At 59.5% G+C, this 27,800-nt stretch overlaps 2 protein-coding genes across 6 annotated transcripts in view; one reads left to right on the top strand and one right to left on the bottom strand.

Moving 5' to 3' along the window:
* The first annotated feature begins 650 nt into the window (after positions 1-650).
* On the top strand, positions 651-13,190 carry LRRC71 (leucine rich repeat containing 71). Its single transcript, XM_004619216.2, has 15 exons — positions 651-908; positions 6,008-6,157; positions 6,392-6,517; positions 6,612-6,687; positions 6,794-6,868; positions 8,470-8,538; positions 8,719-8,878; positions 9,107-9,190; positions 9,273-9,362; positions 9,898-10,047; positions 10,139-10,229; positions 10,547-10,635; positions 12,236-12,347; positions 12,648-12,769; positions 12,959-13,190. The coding sequence occupies exons 1-15, from the start codon at positions 758-760 to the stop codon at positions 13,076-13,078; spliced, it is 1,665 nt and encodes a 554-aa protein (XP_004619273.1). The 5' UTR covers positions 651-757; the 3' UTR covers positions 13,079-13,190.
* A 1,281-nt stretch (positions 13,191-14,471) lies between these two features.
* The window catches only part of ARHGEF11 (Rho guanine nucleotide exchange factor 11), a 113,457-nt gene continuing 100,128 nt past the window's right edge, over positions 14,472-27,800 (bottom strand). For 4 of the 5 annotated variants that reach the window (XM_055137681.1, XM_055137685.1, XM_055137683.1 and 1 more), the window contains 20 exons: positions 25,885-26,011; positions 23,921-24,100; positions 23,793-23,840; positions 23,476-23,663; positions 23,076-23,222; positions 22,827-22,906; positions 22,603-22,728; positions 22,154-22,271; positions 21,586-21,764; positions 20,856-20,931; positions 20,535-20,702; positions 20,073-20,163; positions 19,220-19,345; positions 18,834-18,958; positions 17,926-18,144; positions 17,456-17,791; positions 16,759-16,854; positions 16,052-16,290; positions 15,768-15,957; positions 14,472-15,482 (listed from right to left, as the gene is read on the bottom strand). In XM_055137681.1, coding sequence (XP_054993656.1) covers positions 15,421-15,482; positions 15,768-15,957; positions 16,052-16,290; positions 16,759-16,854; positions 17,456-17,791; positions 17,926-18,144; positions 18,834-18,958; positions 19,220-19,345; positions 20,073-20,163; positions 20,535-20,702; positions 20,856-20,931; positions 21,586-21,764; positions 22,154-22,271; positions 22,603-22,728; positions 22,827-22,906; positions 23,076-23,222; positions 23,476-23,663; positions 23,793-23,840; positions 23,921-24,100; positions 25,885-26,011 — 2,921 coding nt within the window. In that variant the 3' untranslated portion in view covers positions 14,472-15,420. The remainder of the gene's footprint in view (positions 15,483-15,767; positions 15,958-16,051; positions 16,291-16,758; positions 16,855-17,455; positions 17,792-17,925; positions 18,145-18,833; positions 18,959-19,219; positions 19,346-20,072; positions 20,164-20,534; positions 20,703-20,855; positions 20,932-21,585; positions 21,765-22,153; positions 22,272-22,602; positions 22,729-22,826; positions 22,907-23,075; positions 23,223-23,475; positions 23,664-23,792; positions 23,841-23,920; positions 24,101-25,884; positions 26,012-27,800) is intronic. The other variant, XM_055137682.1, reaches the window with a different exon arrangement.

The raw sequence follows: 27,800 nt of genomic DNA, 5'->3' as shown, positions 1-27,800 counted from the left end.
CCCCCCATTACCACTGGGAGTCAGGCATAAGCCCTGAGAACCTTTGGGTGTGTTCCCCAAACCAAAACAAACTGTCTAGAGAGATAGTACAGCAGGTAGGGTGCTTGCCTTGCACCTGGCAGACCCAGGTTCGAGCCCTGCATCACATATGATCCACTGAGCTGGCCAAGGCAGAGAGCAGAGCCAGGAGTAAGCCCTGAGCACCGCCAGGTGTGGCCCGCAAAACAATTATAAGAGGCTTCTGAATCCAAGCTATGCGGGCCACAGGACCCGACCTGTTCAGTGGGTTACCCTGGTTCCCAGGGCCTCTAAGAGACCAAATACCTGGGGCCGGTGGTAGAGGCGGGGCGGTGCCAGGGCTTCTGTCTCCGCGACAGCCCCGTCCGTCCCGCCCCGCCGTGACCACGCCCCTATACACTCCCGCTTACTCGTAGCCACGCCCCCCGCTCAACGTGGCCCCGCCCATCCCAATGCGCTGCTCCGCCTTGGCGGCGCCCACTGTCGCCCCGGGCGCGCACTCTGCTGCGCCCCCTCTCGGCCCTTAGCGCATCCGCCGTTGCCCCCTTACCCGCGGGCCCGCCCACCTCGCGCCGTCGTCGTGGAGAGGGACGCTGAGAGGCGAAGCCGCTGAGGTCGTTGGGGTGGTTGGACTCAGAATTGAGTCTCGATTCGGACCCCACCGCAGCTACAGCGAGCCCGAGTCCCATCCTGCCTCCGTGCTCTAGAGCAGCGCCCCGGAGTCACCTAGGACATCAGCATGACAAGTGAGACGGGGTCTTCGCCCAGGTCCGCGCGACCCCTCACCCTGAAGACATCCGGCTCTATGACCAAAAAGGCAGATCGTGGGGCCAAAGAGAAGCCGGCAACCGTCCTGCCACCGGTGGGCGAGGAGGAGTCCAAAAACCCTGGTATGATGGTGGCGGGGTTGTGTGGGGGTGCGTGGGTCCCAGTATCCTCGTGCAGGGAGATGCTCTGGGGCCCTGGCCAGGACATGATCGCACGAGTTTGGTGCTAAGAGTGCCGTAGGAATCAGGGCTCAGCCTGCTGTGTACGCGGGAACTGGCGACAAGTGTGTGGTGGCTCTGACCTGCCTACTGCAGTGAAGAGTGATGGCGAAGGAGGTGAGAGAGTTGTTTGTAAACTGCAAAGTCACATTCGTGCAACCAGAATACATTGTACGCCACAAGCATGCACTGTGCGACCACTGCAAGCCAAGCTCCCTACTCGGACTTGGGGTGTGAATATTGTTTTTACTGCCAGCAGTGTCCAGGACCCACCTTGGCAGATGTTTGAATTGAACACCTTAAAGAACATCCACCTGGGCTGGAGCAATAGCACAGCGGGTAGGGTGTTTGCCTTGCATGCGGCTGATCGAGGTTCAATTCCCAGCATCCCATATGGTCCCCCCCCCCCAGCACTGCCAGGAGAAATTTCTGTGTGCATGAGCCAGGAGTAACCCCTGTGCATCGCCGGGTGACCAAAAAGAAAGAAAAAAGAGAACCCCCACCTGTTTAGAGGTGCTGATGAGTTCAATAAGAGGAAAGCCTAGGTAGTAATGGGGCCAAGGGGGTGGGATCTCACAGGAGGTACCTTTGAGTTGCATTTGATAGCCCTTTATTCCTTTACTCAACTATTTTGGGACGCCTACTTGGTAAGGAGATAACAAGAGGGACACAGCTAAAGTTTACAAGCTGTGGGAAAAGACCACAGGAAGGTTATAAGGAGGCTTTCTGTTGCTGCAAGTGATGGAACCGCCATGATCCACAAAACAAGCTTCTTTTTTTTTTTTTTTTTTTTTTGCTTTTTGGGTCACACCTGGTGGTGCACAGAGTTTACTCCTGGCTCTGCACTCATGAATTACCCCTGGCAGTGCTCAGGGACCATATGGGATGCTGGGATTCGAACCTGGGTTGGCCGCATGCAAGGCAAACGCCTTACCCGCTGTGCTATCACTCCAGTCCCCAAAACAAGCTTCTTGATCCAAATCTACTAGCTTTGCCATCGGAGAGGGGACAGAAGACTGGAAAGATAGTCCAGTGGGTAAGGCACATCTTTGATAGTACATCTTGCACATACTGACCTTGGTTCAATCTTGGCACCCTGAGCACCAAGCCAGGAGTAAGCCCTGAGTACTGCTGGATGTGGCCCCCAAAAATCTAAAACAGAAACGAAACAGAGGGGACAGACCTTGGACAGGTGTCATCTCCTTGCTGGTCCTAGTGGTTCTGTTATTTTCAGAAGGGGAGACAGCACAGTATGGAATCCTCTACCAGTGTAGACCCAGTTCCATTATATGCACTGTCCTCTGCATCATGGAGCAGGGTGGAAGGGGGGGATGGAGTCAGGGAGAGCTCTGCTGTTTTAAGAGTCCAGGCGAGGGACAGTGGAAGCGAGGGGGGTGAATTAGGCTCCTTGCAGAAATATTTCGGAGGTTTGAGGAATTTGGAGGAATTTTGGAGGTTTGAGAAGGAATGAGGATTGATGGAGGGAGGGGGCCAGTGAGAGAGGACAGTGGGTAGGGCACTGACCTTACACAAAGCTGATTGGGGCTCAGTCCCCAGCACCACCAGGACTGATCACTGACCACTGCTGGGTATGGCCTGCAAACAAAGCAAAGGAAGAAATATTGGATGGAGTGGGGAGAAAAGAAAGTATTAAGGGACTGGAGCGATAGTACAGCGGGGAGGGCATTTGCTTTACACACGGCTGACCCAGGTTCGATCCCTGGCATCCTATATGGTCCCCTGAGCACTGCCAGGATAACTCCTGAGCTCCTGAGTGCAGAGTCCGGATTAGCCCCTGAGCAGTATTGCTGGGTGTGACCCAAAAAAGAAAAAAAAAAGTATTAAGGATAATCACCAGCTTCCTGTCTTGGCTCCTGGTGGGTAACGGAGCTGGAAGCGGCTGAGGGTGGAGATTGGCAGGTGGGGTCTCCAAGGGCAACGGGCAGCGGGGTCGCTGGACACATAAGTTTGAGAGTCTAAGAGATGGCCTGGCTGGATAGGTAGCCTTGGACGCTGCTGATGTTCAGCGCCTGGAAAGAAAGTGAGAGGAGACTGTCTGGAGTCCTAGAGAAGAGGAGCAGGCTCAGGATCCAGCCTCAGAAGGATGGAGGAGGAAGGGGGACAGAGGGAAGAATTGGGAGCGCTGAGGAGCGAGCACAAGGACAGAGCCTATCTATCTATCTATCTATCTATCTATCTATCTATCTATCTATCTATCTATCTATTGAATCACTATGAGATACACAGGTTACAAGATTGTTCATAATTGGGTTTTATTCTACAATGTTGCAATACCCATCCCTTCACCATTGTACATTTCCCGCCACCAGGTGTCCCCCTTTCCTTCCCTATCTGTTCCCCATCTGTTCGCTACCCCACCCTGCCCCATAGAGGCAGACACTTTTCCTCTTTTCCTCTCTCTCTCTCTCTCTCTCTCTCTCTCTCTCTCTCTCTCTCTCTCTCTCTCTCTCTTCCTCTCTCTCTCTCTCTCTCCCCCCCTTTTGGGCATTATGGTTTGTAATATAGGTACTGAGAGGTTATTATCTATATCTCTTTACCTACTTTCAGCACTTAGTTCTTGTCCAGAGTGATCATTTCCAACTATCATTGTCTAACTGGTTCCTTCTCCATCTTAACTGCCCTCCCCACTCTTCCACTAGTGGCAAGCTTCCATCAGTGGACCCGTCCTCCTGGTCCTTGTATTTAAGGGACAGCGTATTTAGCAGGCATCACTGTGTGCTGTGCAGGGCAGGTACAGGCCCATAGGAGACAGGGAAGGGAGCTATAGGAAGGACAAGATTTAGGGGAAAACCCACAGGGCTGGGGTGATGACTCATAGGGCTGAGTGGGACCTTAGCACCATGTGGGCCCCTTGCCCAGCTGGGAGTGACCACTAACCACTGACCCCTGAGCACTGCCAGGTGTCGTTTCCTCAAAAACTCACACCCAAATCAAACCAAATAATAGAGAATATTCTTTTTGTTCTTGAGATAGAGAGCAGAGGGGAAAGGGAAAAAATTCTCTAGCAGGGGAGGAAATTAGTATAGGACTAAGTTCAGGGAATCCCATTTTATGGCTTCTCTTTCTTTTCTTGACTACACCTGGTGATCCTCAGGTCTTCTGGCTTTGAGCTCAGGGATCAGTTCTGGTGGGTTTGGGGGACCATCTGGGGTATCAGTGATCGAACCTGGATTGGGCATGTGCAAGTACCCGCTGTACTCTAGCATTGCCCCCACAATGGCTCCTCTTTCTCAGGGAGACACAGGCAAGCTCACTCACGAGTGTGTAAGGGGAGGAGAGCTGGAACCAGGCCATTTGGAGTGACACTGCCCACGGAGAGGCAGTGGCTGAGGCACAGCATTTTAGAGAACATTTCCATCAGCCTCTGAAACTTTTCTCACCCTCCACTCGTTTCCCCTGGGGAAGGCAACACAGTAGGCGCTGCCAGAAACAGCACACACTTACTTTTGAATTCACTTTTGGTCTTTGCACACTCAGGAAACTTGTACTATTGCCCGATATTACGATCCCCCCACCCCAATTTATATAAAGCCATGACCCAGTTTAAGAAGCTCAGAGCGGGGGCCGGAGCGATAGCACAGGGGGTAGGGCGTTTGCCTTGCACTCGGCCGACCCAGGTTCGATCCCCGGCATCCCATATGGTCCCCCAAGCACTGCCAGGAGTAATTCCTGAGTGCAAAGCCAGGAGTAACCCCTGAGCATCGCTGGGTGTGACCCAAAAAGCAAAAAAAAAAAAAAAAGCTCAGAGCTTCTTAAGAATGCCCAGAGCAACATTCTTTGTTTTGGCTGGGTGGGGGGAGGGTTTGGACCATACCAGGTAGTGCTTAGGGCGCATTCCTGGCCCTGTGTTCAGGAGTGATCCCTGGCGGTGCACAGGGATTCAAACCAGGGTTGCAGGCACTCCTTGTGTTATTCAATTCGTTTTTATTTTTGTGAGGGTGGGGCAATTCCGGCAAGTCTCAGGTCTTACTTCTGGCTCTGCACTCAGGAATCACTCCCGGTGGCCTCAGGGGACCATATGGGGTGCCAGAAATTGGTACCTGGGTATGCTGTGTTCAAGGCAAGCTCCCTACCCACTGTACTATCTCGCTGGCTCCAGTGTTACTCACTCTTAAGGCAGTTCTCTTGGACCAACAACTTTGGCATTGGCAGCCCCTGTTCCCTGCTTGCAGTTCTCATTGGGTCAGGCCCCTCCATGCTTGCCACCTTTGAAGGTCTTTCTGCTTCCATTGGCTCAAATTTGCCAGGGGCCCGCCTTCCCACCCCCAGCTGGAAGCTACTTACTTCTGGGAGGTCCTTGTGGGCGTCTTGGGGCCCACTGACACCTCAGGAAGGGATGTGGAGGGCATATATCGAATCACTGTAATCTGCAAAGAAATGAACAGTAATAAAACCTTGGGTGAGGTGCTGGATAGTGAAAAGTGCTAAATAAATAATCTGTTAAGTCACCACAAGCGTGGGCCTGGAGGGACAGTACAGCGGGTAGGGCATTTGCTTTGCACCAGCTGACCCAGGTTCACTGCACTCCATATGGTGCCCCGAGCAGTGCCAGGAGTGACGTCTGAATGCCGAGCCTGGAGTAAGCCCTGAGCACAGCTGGGTGTGGCCCAGCACCCCATCCCCCCATACATAAGGGCCTGGGCCTCGGTGTGTGTTTGGGGGTGTATAGGAGGCAATAGAGAGATCCCTGTCTTTGCACTCATCAGCGTGGGCTGCCTTCTCTGTTTGCAAAAGGGTATGGAATGGGGGAGGCTGGTCTGGGGATGCTTTGTGGGCATCGGAGGTCCACCCCCGCTCTCCCCATCACGGGAGTGGAGAGGCAGGAAGGAAGCGGCTCTGACCCTGGGTAGACAGTGCGGGAGCCAGACAGCGCAGGAGGGGGACGGCTCAGGAGCCGGTCCCTCCCGGGGGCGGGGCGCGGGGCTGCGGTCTCGGCTGTCCCCGCGCGGCCGTGGGCTCTGATCACGCGGCCCGCACCCCAGAGGAGTACCAGTGCACCGGCGTCCTGGAGACGGACTTCGCCGAGCTCTGCACGCGGTCAGGCTTCACGGATTTCCCCAAAGTGGTCCCCCGGCCGCGCCCGCACTCGACCTTCATCACCTCCTCCTCCACGTCGGAGAAGCCCAACCAAGGTGGGAAGGGGGCGGAGTGCGGGATGGGTGGATTGGGGGTGGGGCGTCGGGTAGGGGCGCCCCTCGGCTCCCTCACTGAACTCTGGCAGGGCAGGCCCTGGCCCGGGAAGACCTGCCGAGCGCCCCGGGGGACCCGCGCCACCTCAGCCTCGGGTGCCCGGTTGGAGGTGCGACCCGGGGCGGAGGCTCTGTTCCCCCCCAGCCCCACCACGCTCCTCGGCCCCTGCATCCTAGACGACCAGCGCCTGTCGGCGTCCTGCAGCCTCAACAGCCTGGAGAGCAAGTACGTGTTCTTCCGGCCCACCATCCAGGTGGAGACGGAGGCCGAGGACAAGGCGGTCAAGGAGATCTACATCCGCGGTGAGGGCCCGCTGCTCGGCTGCGCCCCGCCCTGCGCCCCGCAGCCCCCCACGCTCCGCGCCCCAGCCTGGTGCCCGCCTCCTTCTTTCCGCAGGGTGGAAGGTGGAGGAGCGGATCCTGTGGATCTTCTCCAAGTGTCTGCCACCCCTCACCCAACTGCAGGCCATCAAGTGAGGGGAAGTGGGGGAAGAACGGGCAGAAGCGGGGTGCTGCGCGCAGGGGTGCTGCGGGAGTAGGGGGCGCGCCCAGCTGGTGTCTCTGTGCTTCCTGCGCCAGCCTGTGGAAGGTGGGGCTCACGGAGAAGACCCTGGACACCTTCATCGCCCTGCTGCCCCTCTGCTCTGCACTCAAGTGAGTCCTGGGGAAGAAGGCCCAGGGCTGGTGGGGTTGGTGGGGAGCAGCCTGGGGGTGGTGTCGGGGAGGGGAAAGGAGGACCAATTCTGGGGGCCATGGCTGGTCCCTGAGGAGACAGGTGTGCTACGGGGTGTAGGACCCTCCTTTCCTGCTTCCATCTGCCCAGAGAGACCAGGGGCCTCACTTCCACTATCCTTACCACCATCCACATGGTCCCTTTGGGTGTTCCCTGGCTCCCAACTCCCCTCCCCAGTCCCTTGGCTGCCTCTTTATGAGGCTCTTCACCACTTCTTTATCTGGGCGTGGGGTTGGTGCTGAGGAATTGTCCTGGCGGTGCCTGGGGGACCATGTATGGTGCTGAGGGTAAAACCCGGGTCGGCCGTGTATAAGGCAAACGCCCTACTGCTGTACTACCTGGCCCTATGGAAGTAGTTTTTAAATTTCCTCCTGAGAAATAAGCAAGCCTGCAGAAAGAGAGTTATATCATTCGTCTGAATACGTAAAGAGTCAGTTCAGTGTCATTAAAAGTAATTCAAAATGAATGCAGTTAGTTTAGATGACAGATGAGTCAGTCTGAAAGCCAAAGCAAGGGGCAAAATATAATCTGAGAGAAAATGCCTGCTTTTGTTGGGACTTGGAAGGACCCTGGTTCTTTGGCACCATTGCTCCTGCCTTATGCTGTGGTGATGTAGTCCTCACCTACTGCCGGGTGACACAGCCGGTTTTAAGTTAAAACAACAGCTGTCAGTACCTCGCCACTGCTGGGAGACAGGCTCAGGTGCGGGCGAGCAGATGCCTGGCTAGCTTCCTGGTCAGCTTGCAGGACGGTGCTTGGTGGGGACTCAGTCATGTGACTGGGGCTGGAGCAACTGCTGGGGATCTGAGTGCAGAGCACGCCTGAGAGGAATGGAGACATTTTCCCTTTTGTTTTTGGGCCATTACCTATGGTCCTGGGGGCCAGCTCTGTTTGCTTAAGGCGGGGGTGCAGTTTGTCCATTCCTGGGGTGCTGTGGGAAGGACCATGCCCTGCTGGGGTTGATCCTGGGCCCCCCAGCATGCACAACACGCGCTCAGTCTTTCATGCCATCTTCCTGACCTAGACTTTCTAACCTAGACTTGAAAGTGATGGGGGCTAGAACAATAGTACAGAGGGTAGGCTGCCTTGTACGCAGCTGACCCGGGTTCAGTCTCCGGCACCCCATATGGTTCCCTGAGCACCACCAGGAGCGATCCCTGAGCACAGATTAAGTCCTGAGCACTGCTGGTGTGACCCCACCTCCCCAAACAGAAACAAAACAAAGCAAAATCAACTCCCAGATTTTTGCTGTGTTCATGAGAAGTATGTCACTGGTTCTAGCCAAACTCACAGGGAGGGAATTATACCAGGGCAAGATTCCAGAAAGTGGGGGGCACTGCGGTGGAGGAGCGCCAGGGGTCACTTGTCACAAAGTTTACTAACTGCAGGGTGGCCCTTCCACATGCCCACACTTGTGAGTCAGTCTGGGGCACTGCCGCACAGTTTGCTCTACTTTGCCTCTGTCCACGCTGCACCTGCGGTCTCAGCGGTGCCTCCGGTTCTCAGCTCTCCCCACCCACAGGAAGGTGTGTCTGGAGGGGAACCCACTGCGGGATCAGCCATATCACAAGCTCATGGCGCTGGACAGCACGTGAGGCTCCTTTCCCTCACCCCTTCCTCTCGGCCTGGGTCCCATTTCAAGTTGTCCCTAGTCCCCACCCTCCCTTGCCTCTTGAGTCTCCCTTCGATTCTTGTCCTCCTTCACAACTCCATGGCCGCTGAAGTTCTGACAGATGGCCAAGACCTCGCGTTTCTCCATCCCATTGCCCAGGATCACCCACCTGTCACTGCGGAACAACAATATCGATGACGTGGGCGCGCAGCTCCTGGGCCAGTCTCTGTCCACGCTGCAAAACTCCAATCGCACCCTTGTCTCGCTCAACCTGGCCTTCAACCACATCGGGGACAAGGGTGCTGGCTACATTGCAGACGTGCGTGGGTCCTAGGGGCGGGCTGGGGCGTGACCAGGACCGAGGGGGCGGGGCCTGGGGCATGGCCAGGCTGAAGGGGCGGGACCTGGGGTGGAGCCAGTGCCAAATGGGGCGGGACCTGGGCAGACGGGGGATGGACCTGGGGCGGGGCCAGGACCGATTGGGCAGACCAGAGCAGGGGTGGGGCACAGCTGGGTACGCATGTCCAGTCCCTTCCCGCCTGCCCAGGGCCTCCGACTGAATCGCTCCCTGATTTGGCTGTCCTTGGCCCACAACCGCATTGGGGACAAAGGTGCCCTGAAGCTTGCCGAGGTGAGCGTGTCGGCCTGGCGGGGCTGATGAACGGACTGGACTCCTGGGAGTCTCATCTGGGACATCGCCTTGCCTGCCCCAGGTCCTGCGCCCCTTCGAGCTGACGCATGTGGAGGTGGTGGAGCGCCGTCGTCTTCTGCTGGAAAAAGGCACACAGGAGCGGTCCCGATCAGTGAGTAGCAGTCTGGGAGTGAGAGTGCTTACCTTCAATGTCAGGGCCTTAATTGCCCCACCTGTGAAATGGGGACAAATGTATCTACCTCATAGGATTGTTGTAAGTATTCAATGCGTTAATCCAGGCAGTGAGCTCTGAACAATGACTGGCATTTTGCTCAAGAAGTTAGCTGGGGCCAGAGATAGCACAGCAGGCAGGGCACTTGACCTGCACCCAGCCCATCAGGGTTCTAATCCCCGCCCCTCCCCCTCATGGCCTATCGTGACCCCTGAGTGCAGAGCCAGGAGGAAGCTCTGGGCACCATCAGGTGTGGCCCCAAGTAAAACAGTTGTTTGCTACTTTTTCTCCCTGCGCAGGAGAGTGAGCCCCTGCTTTGAGTCCCCGCTTCCCCAACCTTCCCCCCAAAGAGCCCTCGACAAAGGGATTTAGCGTTTAGGCTGGGAGTCAGGGATGAGGTGCTGCTGTCGCCCCTGGCTCCTCACTGGGAAGGGGCTCCGGCCTTGCCTTCCTCCTGCCCCCACTGTGGGCACAGCCTTCGTCCTCTCGACACGGAGACTCCAGAACGGAGCGAGAGAAGAGTCAGACGATCGGAGCCAGCAGTATGGCGCTGGCGGACAAGACAGACAAGATGCAGTCTCTGAAGAGCACCAAGGGCCTGGGCAAGAGGAAGGAGAAGTCAGGGGTAGGTGAGCTGCAGACAGCAGGGGGTCTCTGAAGGCTGCTCCCAGTGCCCCAGGACGCGGCACCTCACCTCTCTGCTCACATCCCCACAGGATGTGGTGAAAAAAGAGGAGAAGTCGGGGTCAGGCCAGTCAACGCAGGGAGCCCCTAAGAAAGAAGACTTCACAAAGGCGGGGAAAGGGAGTACGTACCCACCTGGTGCCGGCTGGGCTGCTCCCTGTCCACGCTGGGCTCCTCTCTGAGTCCCACTGGGCCTGTGTCCTTTTCTCGGGAGATGCTGTGGGAAGGACCCCCACCCTCCACTTCCCCGCCCCCATAACCCCATTCTGGCTCCTCGTGTTCCCGCAGAAAAGGCATCTAGCCACCAGACTGTGGCCCTGCTGTGGTCTGTTGTCCTGAAACCTAGAGCTCTGAATTGGACCTGGGACCCCTTGTCTGTCTCCTTGGGGACATGGTGCTCTCAGGGGCGTCCTCTGCCTTCATTTCCTCTTCCCATGCAGAGGTGACCATCCCTGAGCAGAAGCCCACCAAGGGCAAGGGGCCCAAGGCTGGCAGCAAGGAGAAGCGCAGCATCCTGATGGAGGCCGAGGTGAGTGAGGTGCAGCGGGCGCTCCCAGAACCCCCCACCGGAGCCCCCCAGGGTCGACTCCTGTCCCGACAGCAGCCACCTGGACTCTCACACTGGGACTCAACGCTCTACTTTCAGGGGGTAGCAGGGCTCAGTGTATCCCCACTCCTCTCTAGGCTTGGGGTGTCCCCCTCTGCCGCTGCTTGGTCATCAGGTGCCCACACTGCACCCCAAGGACACGGACACAGGGCCTTGACCCAGTCACACTGCAAACTCTTTCGTGAGACCTTTGCCCCTAGAGCCTCACTTTTCTTTTTTTGTTCTGTTTGGGGCCACACTTGGGAGATACTCAGGGTTACGCCAGGCTCTGCACTCAGGAATCTCTCCTGGCAGTGTTCAGGGGATTATGGGAGGCTTGAGATCGAACCTGGGTTGGCGGTGTGCAAGGCAAGTGCCTTAACTGCTGTACTATCGCACCCCGGCCCGAGCCTGGCTTTCCCCTCTCCTTGTCTTCCTCTGCCCGCCTGCTGCTTGAAGCCTCTCTGACCTCACATTCAGTGAGACTCTCATCTGTCACCCTTGGCTAGGTCTTGTCTATTTTTATTTGTGGACCACATCTGACATTGCTCAGGGCTTACTCCTAACTTTGTGCTCAGAGGTCCCTCTGGTGGGGCTCTGGGCTCCCTATGTGGCAAGCACCTGGCCTGCTGTACTCTGGCCCCCGAGACTAGCTCTTATGAGAGCACATGCAGGCAGGGAAAGGGGTGTCTCAATTTCCCATGCCCCCATCCAGGCTGCTGTTTCTCACCTTGCCCTGCCCTCACTGTTACCTCCCTCTAACCTGGTGTCCTCCTTGTTCTCTTGGGGAATGCTTAGGAAAGCTGAATGTGTTCCATGGCATCTAAACCTACGGGCCTATGGGCACTTGTGGGATTTTCTTTTTAATGGACTGGAATGCCTCTTTTGGGGGGATGTGTATTTCGAAACACCTCCAAGTGGTATTTCTACTCTTCCAGCTCCGTGCTAGCGGCTCTACCCTGTGGAACTCAGGGGATCATGTGGTGCTGGGGATTGAACCTGGGCCTCTGGCATGCAAAGCCTGTGCCCCACCCCTTTGAGCACCTCTCTGGTCCTTGGCTGGTCTTTCATCTCTGGGTGAGAGCCACAATATCCCATTCAAAATTCTGGAGGCAGCCCCGGCTCCAAGGACTAGTTGTTCCTTCCTGCAAAATATGGAGCCCACCTGCCGGCTGTCATCACTGCATTAACTCCCAGGCCACTTTTGGGCTCCCCCAACAAAGTTGCTTTCTATATCTCCTGCAGTGGTTGGGAGATCGTGTGCTACTGGGGACTGAACCCCAGAGTCCCGCTCTAGTTGGTGCTCCAGGCTTTTGAGCCAGCTCTTTGGCCCCCAAGTTGCTCCCTGTGGATAGGTGTTTACTCGTCTTTGATTCCTCTGCTCCAAGGAGAAATGCCTGGACTGTAGCTGGTCCTCTAAGCCAGTGTGGTGGTGCCAGAAAGGACCCTGAGCATCGCTGGTGTGACCTCCCAAACCCCGTTCCTACCAACACTAAACATAGCCCCTTGGCGGCTCCCTTTGCTCTGTGCTCCGCTTTAGTAGCTGGTTGGAGAATCGACCGAGATAGTCAACCCCCTTCTAGAGCCAGCGGAGCATCGAAGTGGAAAAGTGTTCTTGGCCGGAAACAAGGTCCTTCTGCACCTCAACCTCCTCCGTACGTTTGTAGCCTCTCCTGTTCCCGGAGCTGCCTGGGTCCGGGCCGTGTTCTGCTACAAGGGTCCCTGTTTCTGCCCCAATGGGCAGAACCTGGGTCTTCCAGGCTTGGGGCACCAGTGAGAGACGGGGTTTGGTATCAGAGAGCAATGAGGGTATTGAAAGAGAAATGGGATGGGGCGGGGCATGAATGAAAAAGGAGGCAGAAATTAAAAAAAATAAAAGGCAGAGAAGCAGAGGAGTTAGGGTACAGGCAAGGTCAGGCAGTGTCAGGTCACGTGGCTGCATCTGCTCTCCACAGGAAACTGCATCACGGAGGTGGGGCTGGAGGGTTTCTTCACCGCCGTGCAGTACCAGGTCCAGTTCTCCAAGCACAAGCACTCTGCCAAGAGCCCCATGGGGCTGCTGTGGCTGTCCCTGGCAGTGAGTCCCCTCCCTCGGTAGTCCCACTTCAAGGCAAGCCTGCTTTCCCTCGTTCTCCTGCAGAGCCCTGTACTTAGCTGCCCTCGGCCACCCTGCTCCTGACCTGCTATCCCGGGACACACCACCCCTCGTCCCCGCCAGGGCCAACCCCTGGCCTGTCAGCTGCCAGCCTGCCTTTCCCTCCCGCAGAAAAACTGTTTCTCCCCGCAAAACCCCATGTACACCATGATCCAGGAGATGATGCTGCCCAGGGACCCTGTCAGTAAGGCCAAGCTCCGGGAGGAGGAGAGCATGGCGTTACTCTCCTAGACCCCCAGGAGGCGCCACGCATGATTCTGGCCACAGAGCACGACTTTGCCGGAGGACGGGGGAGCGTTACCATCCCGAACAGGCAAATACTGTACATTGTCTGAAAACTTGGTTTTAGAGCTACATGGAACATTTGGATTCTGAATCTGTTCATGTTCTACGGCTGGTAATGGTGACCTGTGTGCAGGTTCTGCTGGGAAGGCTCGGGGGCCCGCTCTGAGTACTGGCAGAGGGGGCAGGTGGGGCGGGGGGGGCACTACTTCCTGCTTTCTAAGGCTGAGGACTGCTGACCTAGGAGACATGGGGTGCCACAGCGGGAGGGTGGACATGTAGCCTTTAGACTGCAGGGAGGTAGCACCAGGCACAAGCAGAATAGAGGGGGTAGGGTGGGCTGCACGGAGGGACTGAGTGTGGGTTTCCCTCATGCCAGCACTCCGCTCCCCGCCTGACAGGTTGAGGGGAGGCTGGGGCTCGGCCTCAGGGACACAGGGCTGGCTGGGGCTACTCTGAGGGGGCCGTCTCCCCACATTCCCTGCCAAGGCCATGCGCTGACTCCTATCACACTATTGACACGTCAGTGGCCAGGAGTGGGGAGCTGCAATCCCACACCTCACTCTTTAATGCTGCTTCTGCAGAAATAAACTGCGGTGTGGGGAGCACAGTGTTGACTTTGGGGGTACCCTTCATGTCTGGGCAGGTGAGACTGGCCCACAGAGGACACCTGCTCTCCTGGGTCCCTCCTGGCCTCTGCTGGGCCTCCAGGGGGCCCACTCAGTTCCATGTTTGTACATTCCAGGCACCGCGGTGGTGGCTGGGGTCCTGAGCTGCTGTGACCACTTGCTCGGTGGGAACTTGGACATCTGCCCAGCGCTGAGCCGCGGGGGCCCCTGAGTGCTGGGTCCCGGTAGGGGAGGGAGTGGACTGGGTGACCACTCCGGGGACACATGGTGTTTGCCCTGTGCCTTGGGGGAAGGTCAGAGCCCGAGGGTGCAGTGACTGAGCCCATTCATAGTTTTTGCCTTTTAAGTCTTGAAGCTCTGGGATCAGAGTGACAGTACTGTGGCGGTATGCTGGCCTTGCACACAGCTGACCTCTGGTCTTCCAGATGGTCCCCTGAGCACTGCCAGGAGTGGTTTTTGAGTGCACAGCCATAGGTTCTAAGCACTGTTGGGTGTGGCCCAAAGCGCCCCCTGACCCCTCCAAAAAGTCCTGAAGCTCCCGAAGGCAGCTTCAAGGTTGCATGGGGACTCTGGGACTCTGGAGAAACGTACACGTGTGTGTGTGTGTGTGTGTGTGTGTGTGTGTGTGTGTGTGTGTATGTGCGTGCGCACTGAGTTTACACAACTACGGGCCTGGGATCCTACTTCCCGAACCAAGAAAGCACACACACGAGCACAATTGAAGAATATTTAACTTTTCTTAAAAAAAAAATTTTAACCATGAAAGGAAGAAAATAAAAGAGTATACATTATTTTAACAGCAAAACAGTCATTTCCATATCTATATTTTATATATTATATATATTTATATATATATATGTATATATACACCTAGCACAGTGTGTATATTTTATTAGTCAGTGGGGGGAGGTGTGGGCATGGAACCTGGGGCCAGGGTGGCTGCCGCCCCTGGGGATGGTCCTGGGTTAGTTCTAGGCCTCCAGCATGAGCGCCCCCCGCCCTGCTCTGGGGCCCAGTCTTCAGCTCCGTACCATTCGAGACACTGGTTTTCTGTGGGGAGGTGGGGAGGGGGGTGTGGGGGTGACGAGTGGCCCCAGGCAGGAGGGCCAGAGGGTCAGCACCAAGCTGCAGAGGCGGGGCTCGTGGGCCCAGTAGGTGGGAAGTCAGAGGCCTTCCTTACCCCCCACCCTCGGGGTCGGGCCAGGGCTGGTCACTAGGAGGTGCAAGCAGGTCCCTTCTGTCACTGCTTCCAAGTACTCAGGCACAGAAGCCGAAAAGGTCCAGGTTATTTACAACAGCAAAGGATGCACGGATGACGCGTCCATACGGATAGGGAACCCGAGTGACAGGCGAGGTGAGGCAGCCCCCCTCTCCGAGGGTCCCGGGCGGGAGGAGGCCGGGAGAAAGTGCATTGACACGGACGCCACCTCTTCCCGCAGGGCTGAGGGCGGACATGTGGACACAGAGGGCATGCTTAGGGGACCGGGGGGCACGGACACTCAACTCCGATCTGAGCAGATCAAGCAACATGCGGGGACTCCCTGGGTCCTGCCCACTGCCTCGACCACGCGGAGGGGCCCGGGGCACCCCGGCCTGTGCCCTGCTTCGGGACAAGCCGCAGAGCGCTGGGGACGTGGAGGACTGATCTGGTGGTCCCAGCAGCTACAGTCCCAGGGCACCGGTGGCTGTGTCTGCCGTGCTTTCCTCCAGGGAGGTGTCGGTATCTGTGAAGCATGTGGGGGGGGGATGGTGAAGCGTTGGCCTGAGGGGACCCTCGCTCTGAGGAAGCCCCCCAGGCTCATCTGTCACGGCTCCCTCCGGCCGAGTCGGTGGACAGACCACCAGCTGGGGCTGCCCCGTGCCTGCTCCAAGCTGGCCAGTAGGGACGGTCTCAGGAGATGTGTGCGCCATTGCTTCCACAACCCAAGGACAGGGGGTCCAGTCTACTACTCCCGGGGTCTGTCTCTCCCCCCGCCCCCGGCGCCCTTATTCCCCTGGGTGTCACTTACCGTGCTCGGGGTATGGCCCCAGTTCCTGGCTGTCTCCGAAGCCGGCAGCGGGGGGCTCCTTGGCTGGAGGTGACAGGGAGCTGAGCGTCCAGCGAGTGGCCTCCGGGTGGAAGCTGCCCACGGGCGTGGTGCCACCCGACGACTCGCCCCCGAGGGACTCGAGCAGCTCCCTGTGGGCCAGCTCCATGTCCTGCGAGGGTGCGTGCAGGCAGACGTCAGCCCCCGCCCGTCTCAGCGCTGGCTCCGGGGAAGACCCCAGGCCTGGGCAGCCCCGAGCGCCTCACCTTGAGCCTGTGCAGTTTGAGCGTGAGCTGCTCGATGGTGCTGAAGATGTGGCCCACGTCCCGGAGCGCCAGGCTGGGGGGACAGTGGCTGGGGCGGCGCTGGGCCCCGGGGGTGCCCTGCTGCTGTGGTGGGCGCGGAGGCTGCCAGGCGGGGAGGCTGCCGGGCTGGGAGGGGCTCCCTGTGGGGTCAGTGCTGGAGTCCAGGGGTCCTGCTGGCATGCTGACATAGAAACAGTTCCCTGTCGCCGTGGGGAAGGAGGAGGTCAGCGGGCGCACACCAGTGCCAGAGCGTCTCCCCGTGCCAGCCCCATGCTGAGCAGCGGGCCCGACGCAGACCTCCCAAGGGCCCCCTCGAGCTTGGCTGACGACCTCCACGGCGGCCCACAGCCACTGGCCACTACCCCAGAGAGATGGCCACTCTCTGGGAGGGGGGAGAGCTGGGGGCAGCATGCGGGGCAGGGTGGGGCGCACAGGGAGCCCCGAGGGCCCTCGGTGGAGGAGCCAGGTGAGCACACTGTCCGGTGATGCCGCAGTGGCGGGTTGGGGAGAAGTGGCGACTTGGGTCACCAAGGACACTGGGCCTGCCCGTCACATGGGTCCCCTGGGGCCCACATCCTGCCTGGCGGAGGGCGGGCGTGTGCAGGCGGGTCCGGCCCGGGGCCCAGCTGCAGCCCAGCCTGCTCTGGCTCCCAGGAGAAGTTCATTACCCGCAGCCTTCGCTCCGCCTTCTACTTCGGGTGGCTCAGACCCTGGCGGGCCCCTCTCGGGTGGCGCAGGGACAGTCTCACTGCCTGCCACCTCAGCTGCACCGACACCACCACCACAGGACAGCAGAGACGCAAAGGCAGAGAGGGAGGGTAGAGGAAGGAGAGGCAGCAGGGACGGGAGGAGAGAGAGAAAGGGAAGAACCACGTGAGCACCGAGCGCACGCCGTGCCCGTCTGCGGCAGGACCATTCACCGAAGGAGAGAGAAGGAAGGGGACGGCCCAGAAACCCCGAGCGAGGCCTGCCCGCCAGACTCAGCACCAGGCGCCTGCCCGCGCGGACCAGACTGTCCTGGGTCCCCGGCCCGGCCCCGGGGGCCTGTCCTGCCTGGAGGCCAGACACAGTCTTCCAGACGCTGGGGTACCGCCCACCTGGCTCACCCACTCTCCCCTCCAGGCGCTTCCCCGCCTCCTTCCACCCCTCCTGGGCCTGGTCATCAGTGGACCTGGCAGAAACTTGACTGGCTGACTGGGCCCGGCAGAGGGCTGCGGCCCCGAAGTGCAGAACAGAGCCAAGATGACCCAGTTCTGGGCTGGCTCCCGGACCAGGCCGGGTCAGTGCCGGTGCCCCTCGCTGTTCCCAAGATGGGACATGGTGTTTGCAGGACACCGTCTCCCAGTGCACATGGCTGCAATTTACCTTTTCTCACAACTTTGTAGCTTCCTGTCGCCTCTTCCTCCGACTTCCTGTCCAGCTCGGGAGATTCCCAGATCCCTGAGTGTCTGGTCCTTGGGGGCAGGCGTGCCAGCGAACAGCCCACTGGGGCAGCCTCCTGCTCTGGGTCTGGGAGCTGGGGGGTGTCCCCTTTGGCCTCTGAGGGCGCTGGCCCCGGAGAGCCGGGGTCCCAGGGGTGGGAGGTGACGCTGACGACAGAGGGTGTGGGTGTCAGGTCATCCTCAGGCTCCCCGGCAGCCTGGGGCTCCAGGGGGGCACCGGGCAGCAGGCTGCAGAGGACGAGGTGCCGCAGGTTCTCCACTGCAGAGGAGAAAGCGCGATGGGGGGCTGGCAGGGCACGGCCTCTGTCCCAGCCCACAGTGGGGGTCTGCCCTCTCTGCCCCGTGCCCGTGTGAGCTGTACGACCCCCACTGTGGGGGCACCCGGGCACTCACCATCCTCCAGGGCCGCCTCGGCCAGGCCTCCCAGGAGCAGTGAGTCCTGGAGGGGCAGGAGGAGGGGCTCCCGGGTCCTGCCGCCTCTGTTCTCTCCAGAAACGGGCCCGGGAGGCTGCGGCAGCACCGCCAGCTCCTCGGCCGGCACCGAGCCGCCCTGCTCGGCGGCCTCCCGCAGCGTGGCATGTGTCCCTCGGAGCCTCGGCTGGGGCCCGGTACCTGGCATGGAGCAGAGCCAGCATCATCAGGCGGGGAAGTGGGGGCCGCAGGCAGCGCCAGCTCTGGACTCGGCTGCGACCACCCATCCACCCCCGCCAATATGTCTGCTGCGCCCCAGCTTCAGGGCTGCCCCGGCTCCCGGGCTGTGAGTAAGTGGACAAGGGCCCCTGGAAGGCAGAGACAGACGTGAGGAGCAGCAGATGGAAGGTGAGAGGAGCTGTGGGAAGTGGCCGGGGCGGCAGGGGTGGGGGGGGCTGGGGGGCGCAGAGTGCAGTGGCCTGCTGGGAGGGTGCAGCCTTGGAGCGTGGGACCCCAGCCAAGGAGGTTCCCCCCAAACCCGAGCCCTGACGTTGCCCTGCACATTCTCAGCCAGGGCCAGGGCCGGGCAGAGTACAGGCCTCGCGCCTAGGTCCCCTATCGGGGGCCCCTGAGAGAATACAAGGCACCAGAAACCTCAGTGCAGATCTGACGGGCGCGACAAGCCCAGCCCGGTCACCCGGGAGCTGCTCCTGTGTGTGGGCAGCTCTCCTTGACCTGCCCCGCCCTGTGTCTTCACAGCCCACTCCTGACCTCGGTCTGAACTCGGCCGCTGGCCCCCCTCCCAGGCCTGCCTTCCTCATGTCACTCCCCCTCGCTCCCACCCCACCTCCTTCCCTGGGCCCAGGTGGACTGCTCCTGTCGCCCCTTACCTGTGCCGCCGATGCCTGGACGGCCCAGGAAGGCACCTGCAGGCAGCCCCTCGGGCTCTGGCTCTGGCTCCGGCTCCCGGGGGAACACATCCATGTCGGCATCAGAGTCATCCAGCCCCACCCTGCTGGAAGGCAGAAGCCCCCCGCAGTGAGAGTCTGGCACCCACCCAGCCCCCCTCTGCTCTCCTCCAGGTTCCAGTCGCTGAAGAAGTTCCAAGGCAAACACGTGATGGGCCTGGAGTGGCCAGCGGGCTAGAGAGGAGGGGGTGCCGGCCCCGCTCCCACTGGTCCCCACACCTCCCCAAAGGAGTGGGGTGGGGCGGGAAAGCAGTGGGGGAGGGAGGTGTCGGGAAGGAGTGCAGCCGAGAGCCCGAGGGGAGGCGTACCTGCTGGCCGTGGGGCTCTGGCGGGCGGGCTCCTGGGCGCTGGGGGCTGCGGGGTGGGCTGGCGCGGGGGTGGCTGCGGGGTGCCGGGTGGCCTGCCGCACGGCCTCCTCCAGGAGCTCCATCCACCTGTTGCCCGGAGGACAGAGAGCACCCAGGATGGAAATGAGACCGTGGCCCAGTGCCTGGCCACTGCCGACCCCGGGCCCCGCAGTTTTCTCCTCTGTTCTAGTGGGTTCTGCCCTGAGGGGCTGCTCCTTGGGGTCTGCCACCTGCAGCTCCCCAACCTGCTGTGGGCTCTAAGCATCTAGTTATGGGGTCAGGGCCACTTGAGTGGCAGAGAAGTGGCAGAGCGAAGAAGGCGCTTGCCTTGCATGCAGTCACCCTGGTTATGTTCTCTGGAACAAGAGAGTTCCACCCTGAGCACAGAGCTAGGAGTCTTCCCTGGGCACTGCCCAGGAACAGAAAGGAAAGCATTCTTATGTTTGTTCTCAAGATCTCTCTCCCAGAGGGGGCTCTCCCCACACTGCATCTACCAATAGTCCTGCTCCTGGAGAAGGGACCGTGCACAGTGAGCTGGGGCCAAGGTCGGGGAGGCAAGGATCTGAGAGAAGGCACGTTTCTGAGGGGGGGGGGCGAGGCGTGTGGGCGACACCCAGGTTTCTGCCCACTCCTGTCTGGGGCCCTGAGATGCACCCTTTACACTCAGGTGGGGAAGGGGAGGGAGCACCGCAGTGACAAAGCAGCAGATGCCTGGGGACAAACCTGACAGCACTGTCCGCCCTGGCTCCCTTTCTGCCACCACCGCCCCGTGTCCCTGGGCCTAGCAGTAACGTGACCCTTGCTCAATCCTCACGTGTTCTTGTCTGACGACGTCAGAGCCACCAGCTCATAGATCTGCGGGGGCCCCAACTCGGAGGTGCAGATGATGAAGAAGGCCCGCTTGTCTGTAGGGAAAGGGGGGCGGGGGGCTCTGTTCTGGGAGGCCGAGGCTCTGGCCCCCTGCGTAACCCCCCGCCGCCCTCCCCCCTTCTCTCACAGCTGAGTGCAGTGTACGCAGGGCACCTGGGAGTCTGACAGCTTCCAGGCCCCTCACCCTCTGGGACTCCCCAGGAGGCAGGTGGGCATCACCCCTGTACAGATGAGGCGGGAGCCCGGAGGATGTGGCCGGGCCACCGCAGAGCCCTGTCCCGTACACCCGGCTCTCCAGCCCCAGCCCCAGGCGGCCTCTCACTGTCCGGACACCCCACCCGCTTGCCTACTGCCCCCACCTGGCCCGGCCCGGCCGCCTCTCTCCACGGCAGAGCCCGTGGCCCACCTGTGGCCACGGAGCGGATGAGCACGGCGTTGAGCTTGAGCACCGGGCTGAAGGTCTGCTTGCTGTCGGCGGCGCCCGCGGCGCTCTTGCCGTGGCACTTGAGCAGCAGCTTCTCGTCCTGCTTCTGCAGCAGCACCAGGAGGTCCTCCAGCAGCAGCACGTGGAGGTCTGCGGGCGGGCGGGCGCTGAGTGCACCTTCCTACACCCATGGGAGCCCCGAATCTGATGGACCCCAGTCCTTGTTCCCACCCCACCCCTTCCTGGAGTCCAGAGGGCAGAGCCAGAGCACCGCCACCCCCATAAATGCCCCTGGGCACACACCCAAGGTCTTGTCCTTGCTGATTCTCCAGGTCAGGGGCCCCTCGTGGATCATCCTTCTGGTGGTTAAGTCCAGGCTCTGTCAAGGAGAGTCACATCCGTTGTTTGTGTGGCCAGAGTGATAGGACGGTGGCAAGGGTGTTTGCCTTGCATGTGGCCAACTCGACTTTGATCCCTGGCACCCCATATATTTCCCTGAGCCCTGCCAGGAGTAATTCCTGACTGTCGTGACAGGAGTCAGCCCTCTGCACCTCTGGGTATAGCCCGAAAATAAAATGAAAAAACATCCACAGGGGCCGGAGTAATAGTACAGCAGGTAGGGCATTTGCCTTGCATGCTGCTGACCCAAGTTCGATGACTCCCAGTATCCAATATGATCCCCCAAGCACCACCAGGGGTAATTCTGAGTGCAGAGCCAGCAGTAAGCCCTGAGCATTGCCGGGTGAGGTGCAGGCGCTCTGCCCGTGGCTTTGCCCGGATGTGTGTTTGCCCTGATGCCCCCGACTGTCCTCTGCGGCACCGGCCTCCATGCAGCCTCATTCCCTTCCAAATGGGCCTCACTGCCACCTTCGGGCTGCCTGCCCCTGCACCCCCAGGCTGAGAGTGAATGTTGATCTTTGTGGGGTGGGGCCGTGGCCCCTGCCTGGAGGACGGGTGTGTGTGTGGCCAGAACGCCAGGGTCCAGGCCAACAGAAGCCTGGGGTGCCCCACGAGCCACAGTCTCTGCTCCTACCTTGAACTCTGCGGCCAGGGGGTTGCTGGCCCTCTCCAGCGAGGTGGTGTCCAGGCGCTTCTGGTAGCTCTCCAGCCGGTGCTGGTTCTCTGTCTGCTTCACGGCTTCGTTCACGTACTTGAGAATGGCCCGGCACTGGTCCCGTGCCCGGCACAGCTTCTCATGCTCAGAGCTGCCGCCTGCCAAACGGGGCCAGGGGGTGGTGTGGGGTGGGTGGCCTCGCTCTGCAATGCTGAGTGTTCTCAGTGCTGAGTGCTGGGCCGGCTCCACAGACTGGCTGAGAGCAATGAGGCCTGCTCCCGTCAGTCGGAGGTTTCTGAGGTCTCCGCACTGACAAATCCACGGGGCTGAGAATGCTCAGAGCAGACAGTGACCTGGGCCGATATCTGAATTCAGCCTGGCCACCCCCAGCCCCCCAGCAGTCCCCACAGATGGTTCTACCTGTCCTGCACTACACCGGGCACTGGCAGAGGGGCTGTATGGGTCAGGGGGCAGAGTCCACGGGCTGGGCCTGGGTGCGGGACGATGAGGCGGTGAGAGGAGGCGATCGAGAGCCACCGGCACCTACCCTCCGTGTGCTTGATGATGCTCTCCAGCAGCAGGGGGTACTTGGTGAGCCGCTGCATCTCGGAGATGATGAGGTCCCGCAGCTGCAGCCGCCGGCACTGAGGGTGGCTCTCGGCCTCCTACACTCCGGGAGACAGAGACAGGGGGACGCTAGCCTGTGGCCAGGCACTGGCCAATGGGCCCAGGGTCAAGGTGGGAGTGGGCATGCCCATGGTTGTGGCTGCTTGCTCCTGCAATATGTAGGGGAAGGGGCGGGAGGGCCACAAAAGGAGAGGGTGGAACGAGCCAGCTGGAGGGGGTGTCAGTGCATCCGGGCAGCTGGAGCTGTGCTGGGTCTCTGTCCTGGGGTGAGCGTGCAGGGGGTGCAGTTCAGGAGGCATGGGGTGCCCTGCGCCCCTCTCTTACCCCCACTGCGCTGGGCTAGGGTCGACCCGGGAGGCGAGGACACACCTGCATGAAGAGCTGGAACCGGCTCTCCTTGCGCTGTCGGGTCTTGATCAGCTCCAGGGCGATGGACTGGGAGGAGCAGAACCGGGCGGCCACCTGCTGCAGCTCCTCGCGGGCAGGCCCATCAAACTGCACCGGCACAGGGGACAGGACGGGGGGCGGGGGGGTCAGCGCTACCCAAGACAGGTGCCCCCGCAGCCCCACCCTCTCCCTCCTGGCAGGCATACCCGAGCCAGCATGAGGTCCCCGACTTCTCTGATGATGGGGCCCTCCTCCCGGAGCCTCCTCATGGCTTCACACCAGGAGTCTGGGACGAAGAGGGGAGAGATGGTGCCTGGGTGCCTGGGGCTGCGCGCTGCCAGCCCTGTGACGCCCCGAGGCTGGGGCGCAGCAGCTCTGAGAGCAGGTGCCCCGGGGGCCACTGACTGGAGAGGGTGCCCTCCTGGGGTGGGGCTGGGGGCTGGGGGGCTCCTCACTGTGGATCTCGATGAGCTCGGGCAGGTTGGGGAAGAGCCGCGCCAGCTCCTCGCGGGGCAGGAGGTTCTCCTTCCGCATCCGCTGGTAGAAGATCAGGTCCAGGACCCGGAGCGTGCGCAGGTGGGAAGCCTCGGTCACCATCAGCTCTGGGGAGGGGCGGGCACAGAACATAGTGAGCGTGTGTCCAGGCACCATCCTGATCCCCAAACCGTGTGACTTTCGGGGGGACGGAGGGCTGGTTTCTGGCTGTGACTTTCCTGTGAGGGCCAGAACCAGTGATGCGTAGTGGACCGGGCAGCTCCCGGGTCCCGTTCTCTCCCTTCCCTTCCATCTCATGCGCCTCAGGCCTGGGGTGCTCCCGGGCGGTCTCCACAGAAATGGGGGGCAGAATCTTCTCACCATTGATGACCTCCTGCCGGTCCACCTCCCTCTGGCTCAGTCCGGCCACCACGTCCTTGCCCACCGTATGCTGCCAGTTCTGGGCATCTGGCTCTGGCTCCAGGTCAGAGAGCTGGCCAAGGTCATCCTCCAGGAGGTGAGGGAGAAGGCCATCTGCGCAGAACCCCAGGCTGGGGGACTCGATGCTCCTGGGGAAACAGGCAGCTCAGCATCTGCTGCCCACCTGTGTGTACCCCGCCAGGGACAACGTGACATGGGGCAACCAGAGAGCACGGCAGGACACAGGCTTGGGCCAGATGGCCGAGCACAGCACTCACCTGCGACCCATTTTGGGGGTGAAGGGAGGGGTTGGGTTCTCCAGAGACCTGCGGAGAGAGGGGTCCCCTCAGCCACACGGCCCTGCACCTTGGACAGGGCTCTGCGGGGAGCACTGGGCGCTGCCCACCTGGCCGAGAGGCTGGAGGCGGAGGATGATGCTGACTGGTGCAGGCGGGCGGCCTCGGCGGCGGCATCCATGTCCACATCACTGCGGGACCGCGGCACGTTCTCCGCCTTCCGGGACCGCTTCATCTCCTCCCGGCCCTTGAGGCTTTCTGAGCGGCCCAGACGGATCTCAGCGCGAGCACTGGGGGCAGAGGAGAGCACCCTGGGATTCAAGGTCCCGGCCACCTTTCATCTGTGGGCCCTCGGGGCACTCAGTGCTATGGACTTTAGCCCAGGTGCAAGGGCCAGGCCGGCAGAGCCCTGCGTGGCCGCTAACATGCCTGTCCCCAGCCCAGACCCAGCAGGACGGGAACCTGGGAAGGGCAGAGCCTGACTCGGGTCCAGATGCCCACAACCGCCAGGCTGAGCAATCTCCACAGCCACGTCCTAGGGTGCTGCCTGCTTCCGGGGTGCAGCTCTCCTACAGGGATGGGCTTTTCCCCCTGCTGTCAGGAGAACTGCTGTCCCCAGCACCCTCTTAAGGACAGGTGGGCCAGCCCCTGCCTGCTCTGTTGGGCCCCATGTGTCTCTGGGATAAGGGGACTCTTTTTTTTTTCTCCTGTGAGGGGACTCCTTGTGAGTCCTGCGGAACCTTGCCCAGGAGAGGGTGTCAGAGGGCTTCAAGAATGTTCCTCTGTAGGGCTGGAGAGATAGCACAGCAGGTAGGGCATTTGCCTTGCACGCGGCCGACCCAGGTTCGATTCCCGGCATCCCATGTGGTCCCCTGCATACCACCAGAAGTTAATTCCTGAGTGTATGAGCCAGGAGTAACCCCTGTGCATCACTGGGTGTGACTCAGAAAGCAAAAAAGAAATAATGTTCCTTTGCAAATGCTCTCAAATGTTTTCTAAAAAGGCTGATGTATAGTCTCAGATCTGGTATACCTGTGAGCACATACATGCCACAGCAATCACATCCTACAGTATCCAAAATAAATGACCCAGAACTGAGTGTAAACCTACCCTGTGTAAAACTACCTTCACTTTCCCTTAATCTGTTAAGTCTCGCTGTGGCACCATTTTATAATCTGCGTTACATTTTAAAGGCTTACTATTAAGCAGAAATGTTTGACCATCCCTTACTTCAGAGAGAGGCAGAAAGGTGGCTATATCCTGAGTCACTGGGAGTCCGGCTCAGTATATACAAGAATTATCTCTGCACACACCAGTCCACAGTTACACACCTCCAGGGGGACGGAAGGAATGAGGAGCACGTTTGCCACTATGAGCAACTTTCACCTGAAGTGTGGGCTGGAGAACTGAGATGTGACTTGACTGATGTCACAACACTCTAGAGTAAGTCCTAGAGTAGTTTCATTGCAAGACAAGGTTCTTTCTTCATTTTTTTTTTTGGGGGGGCAGGTAAAACCAGTGATGCTTAGGGCTTACTCACAGTGGGGCTTAGGAGACCCTATGTGGGGCTGGGAATCAAACCCAGGGTGGCTGCGCGCAAGGCAAGGGTCCTGCCTTCTATACTCTGTCATGCCTGGAGAAGGGCCTGCATTTCTGCTGGTTTAGGCTCAGTGCTCAGTTATACTGTCTGCCTCTAAAGCAGCCCCAGTGAGAGCACTTCAGGGTCCCCCAAGCACCACTGGGTGTGGCTCAAAGACAAACCAAGTTCTCCACTGACCCTTAGCTCCCACTCTCCTCCCTACCGGCAGAGAGAACAGTCTGCCTGCCCTCCTTCCCCTACTTGTCTTCCTCTGTAGCCGCATCAGTGAGTGCTCCCTAACTGGCAGCTCAGTGCTGCTTCGCTCCTTTCTGGGGTGGAGGTGCAGCCCTCCCAGAAAGGAGAATTTCTGAGATGCCAGTGGGGGAATCCAAAGGAAACGCCTGCAGCCCCGGGGGTAGGAGGCAGGAAGGTTCTGGAGCAGGGGAGCAAGGGAGCCCGAATGACAGCCGCCCCTACCCCCACAGCCCCCGTTACCTGTCACTCTCTAGCAGGTCCTCAGGGAAGCTGCCCGTGGAGAGCCGCTGGGTGCCTGGCTCGGGGGCGTCATACTGCTGGTTGTTCTCAAAGTGCTGGATGATGTTCCTCACGTTGCCGGGCTTGACTGAAAGGAAAGGAGAGTGGCGGGGACTCTGCTTTCCACGCAGGGTGGATGCCTCGGGCCCTGCGCCTCCCCCAGAGCCCAGAAGACAGAGCAGCGAGCAAGCACGACGAGAAGGGCCTGGATGGAGAAGGGACGTGGTTCCAGTCCAGGCTCTTCCATGGACATGTATGTGGCACAGTCACTGTGCTGTCCCGAGCTCCATTCCCTTCTCATGTGCCGAAATGGGAGGGTCTGGAAATTTCTGCTGCCTCCCTTGTTCCGCGTAGCAGAGACTCTCTCTTGTGCTTGAAAACCATGATGAGGTTTCCCCCAAGAGCCAAAGGTTACAAGAAAAGATGAGGACAAAACCACACGCGACTTGCCCACATCACCAAATTCGACCAGACATTTCCCAAGTTTCTATCACTTTCAGAGTTCAGTTCCTGTATTTTCGTTGACGCTCCTTCCCGAGGACCACCCCCACGCCCTTCTACCATGAAAGAATACCCTGACATTCCGAGTCCAGCTCCTGCTCAAAGCCAGGACCAGAGAGAGCTACTCTTGTTCAGAGAAGCAGAGTGGGCAGGGTGGAAAGTGAAAAGGTAGGTGTGAAGACGTGTGGGCTGCAGGGAGGAAGCCCAGGTCAGGCTCGGTGGCTGTCACCTGCAAAGCCAAGCAGCCCAGCCCGAGGCCTGTGGCGGGGGTTGCTCAGCTTGGCCGAGCAGTGGTGTGGAGGCTACAGAAACACCCCAGGGGACTTGGCCCTGTCCTGATCTTGGGCCCTGCCTGCTCAGCTCCTGACTGTGCATGTGCAAAGGCCAACGGCCCCTTGGGGCCCCCATGACACAGTTGGCAGGTGGACACAACGGGTGGCTGGTGAGTGTCAAGAGCCAGGCTGCCCCTCACTCCCACTTGTGGTCAGAGATCTGCCAGCCCCCTGCCTCATGGTGCAGGTGGGTCTCGGCTTACCTGAGGGGCTCAGGAGGCAGGGGTGTCCAAAACCAAAAGCCACCAAGCTGGGTCCATTGCTGCTGCTCTAAGGAGCTAAGTGGGACATGTCAACTGTCTTCAGGGCATACATCTTATCTTGTCATGTTCAGGCTGTGACAAGACCCAGGTGTGGCCGGATCCGGCAAGACCCAATATGGATAACGAAGAGCAATAGGGAAACAGGCAGAAAGAAACTCATTTTTTGGGGGGGAGGGAGATATGCTTTTTTGGGTCACACCCGGCGATGCACAGGGATTATCCTGGCTCATGCACTCAGGAATTACTCCTGGCAGTGCTTGGGGGTCCATATGGGATGCTGGGAAACGAACCTGGGTCGGCTGCATGCAAGGCAGATGCCCTACCCGCTGTGCTATCGCTCCAGCCCTGAAACTCATTTTTCAAAACTGCAAAATTTCACAGAAAAGCTTTGCTCTTCTTCCTCTATTTTCTGAATGACAAAGAAAACAAAAGTTCATCTATCTACGTATAGATACAGTTGCTTTCGTTTGGTATTTGGGCCACATCTGGCAGCGCTCAGGACTTACTCCTGGCTCCGCATTCAGAGCTCACTCCTGGTGGGGCTCACGGGACCATACATGGTTCCAAGGAACAAACCCAGGTTGGTCACAGGCAAGACCAAGCGCCTGACCCACTGCACTATCGCTCCAGCTCCGAAGGCAAATATTGTTACTATCACCAATAAACTGTCCCAAAAGCTAATGGCCCTAGTGGTTCTAATTCTCCAAAACTGAGGTTTATTAGAAAAAAAATTTTTTTAAAGCTCTGGCAGGTGTTTGGTCTTTAATGTGGATTCAGATTT

The sequence above is a fragment of the Sorex araneus genome, chromosome 5 (genome assembly GCF_027595985.1).
Source record: "Sorex araneus isolate mSorAra2 chromosome 5, mSorAra2.pri, whole genome shotgun sequence".
Lineage (NCBI taxonomy): Eukaryota > Metazoa > Chordata > Mammalia > Eulipotyphla > Soricidae > Sorex > Sorex araneus.
The sequence above is the reverse complement of the archived record's forward strand: the minus strand, read 5'-3'. Positions and strand labels throughout refer to the sequence as shown.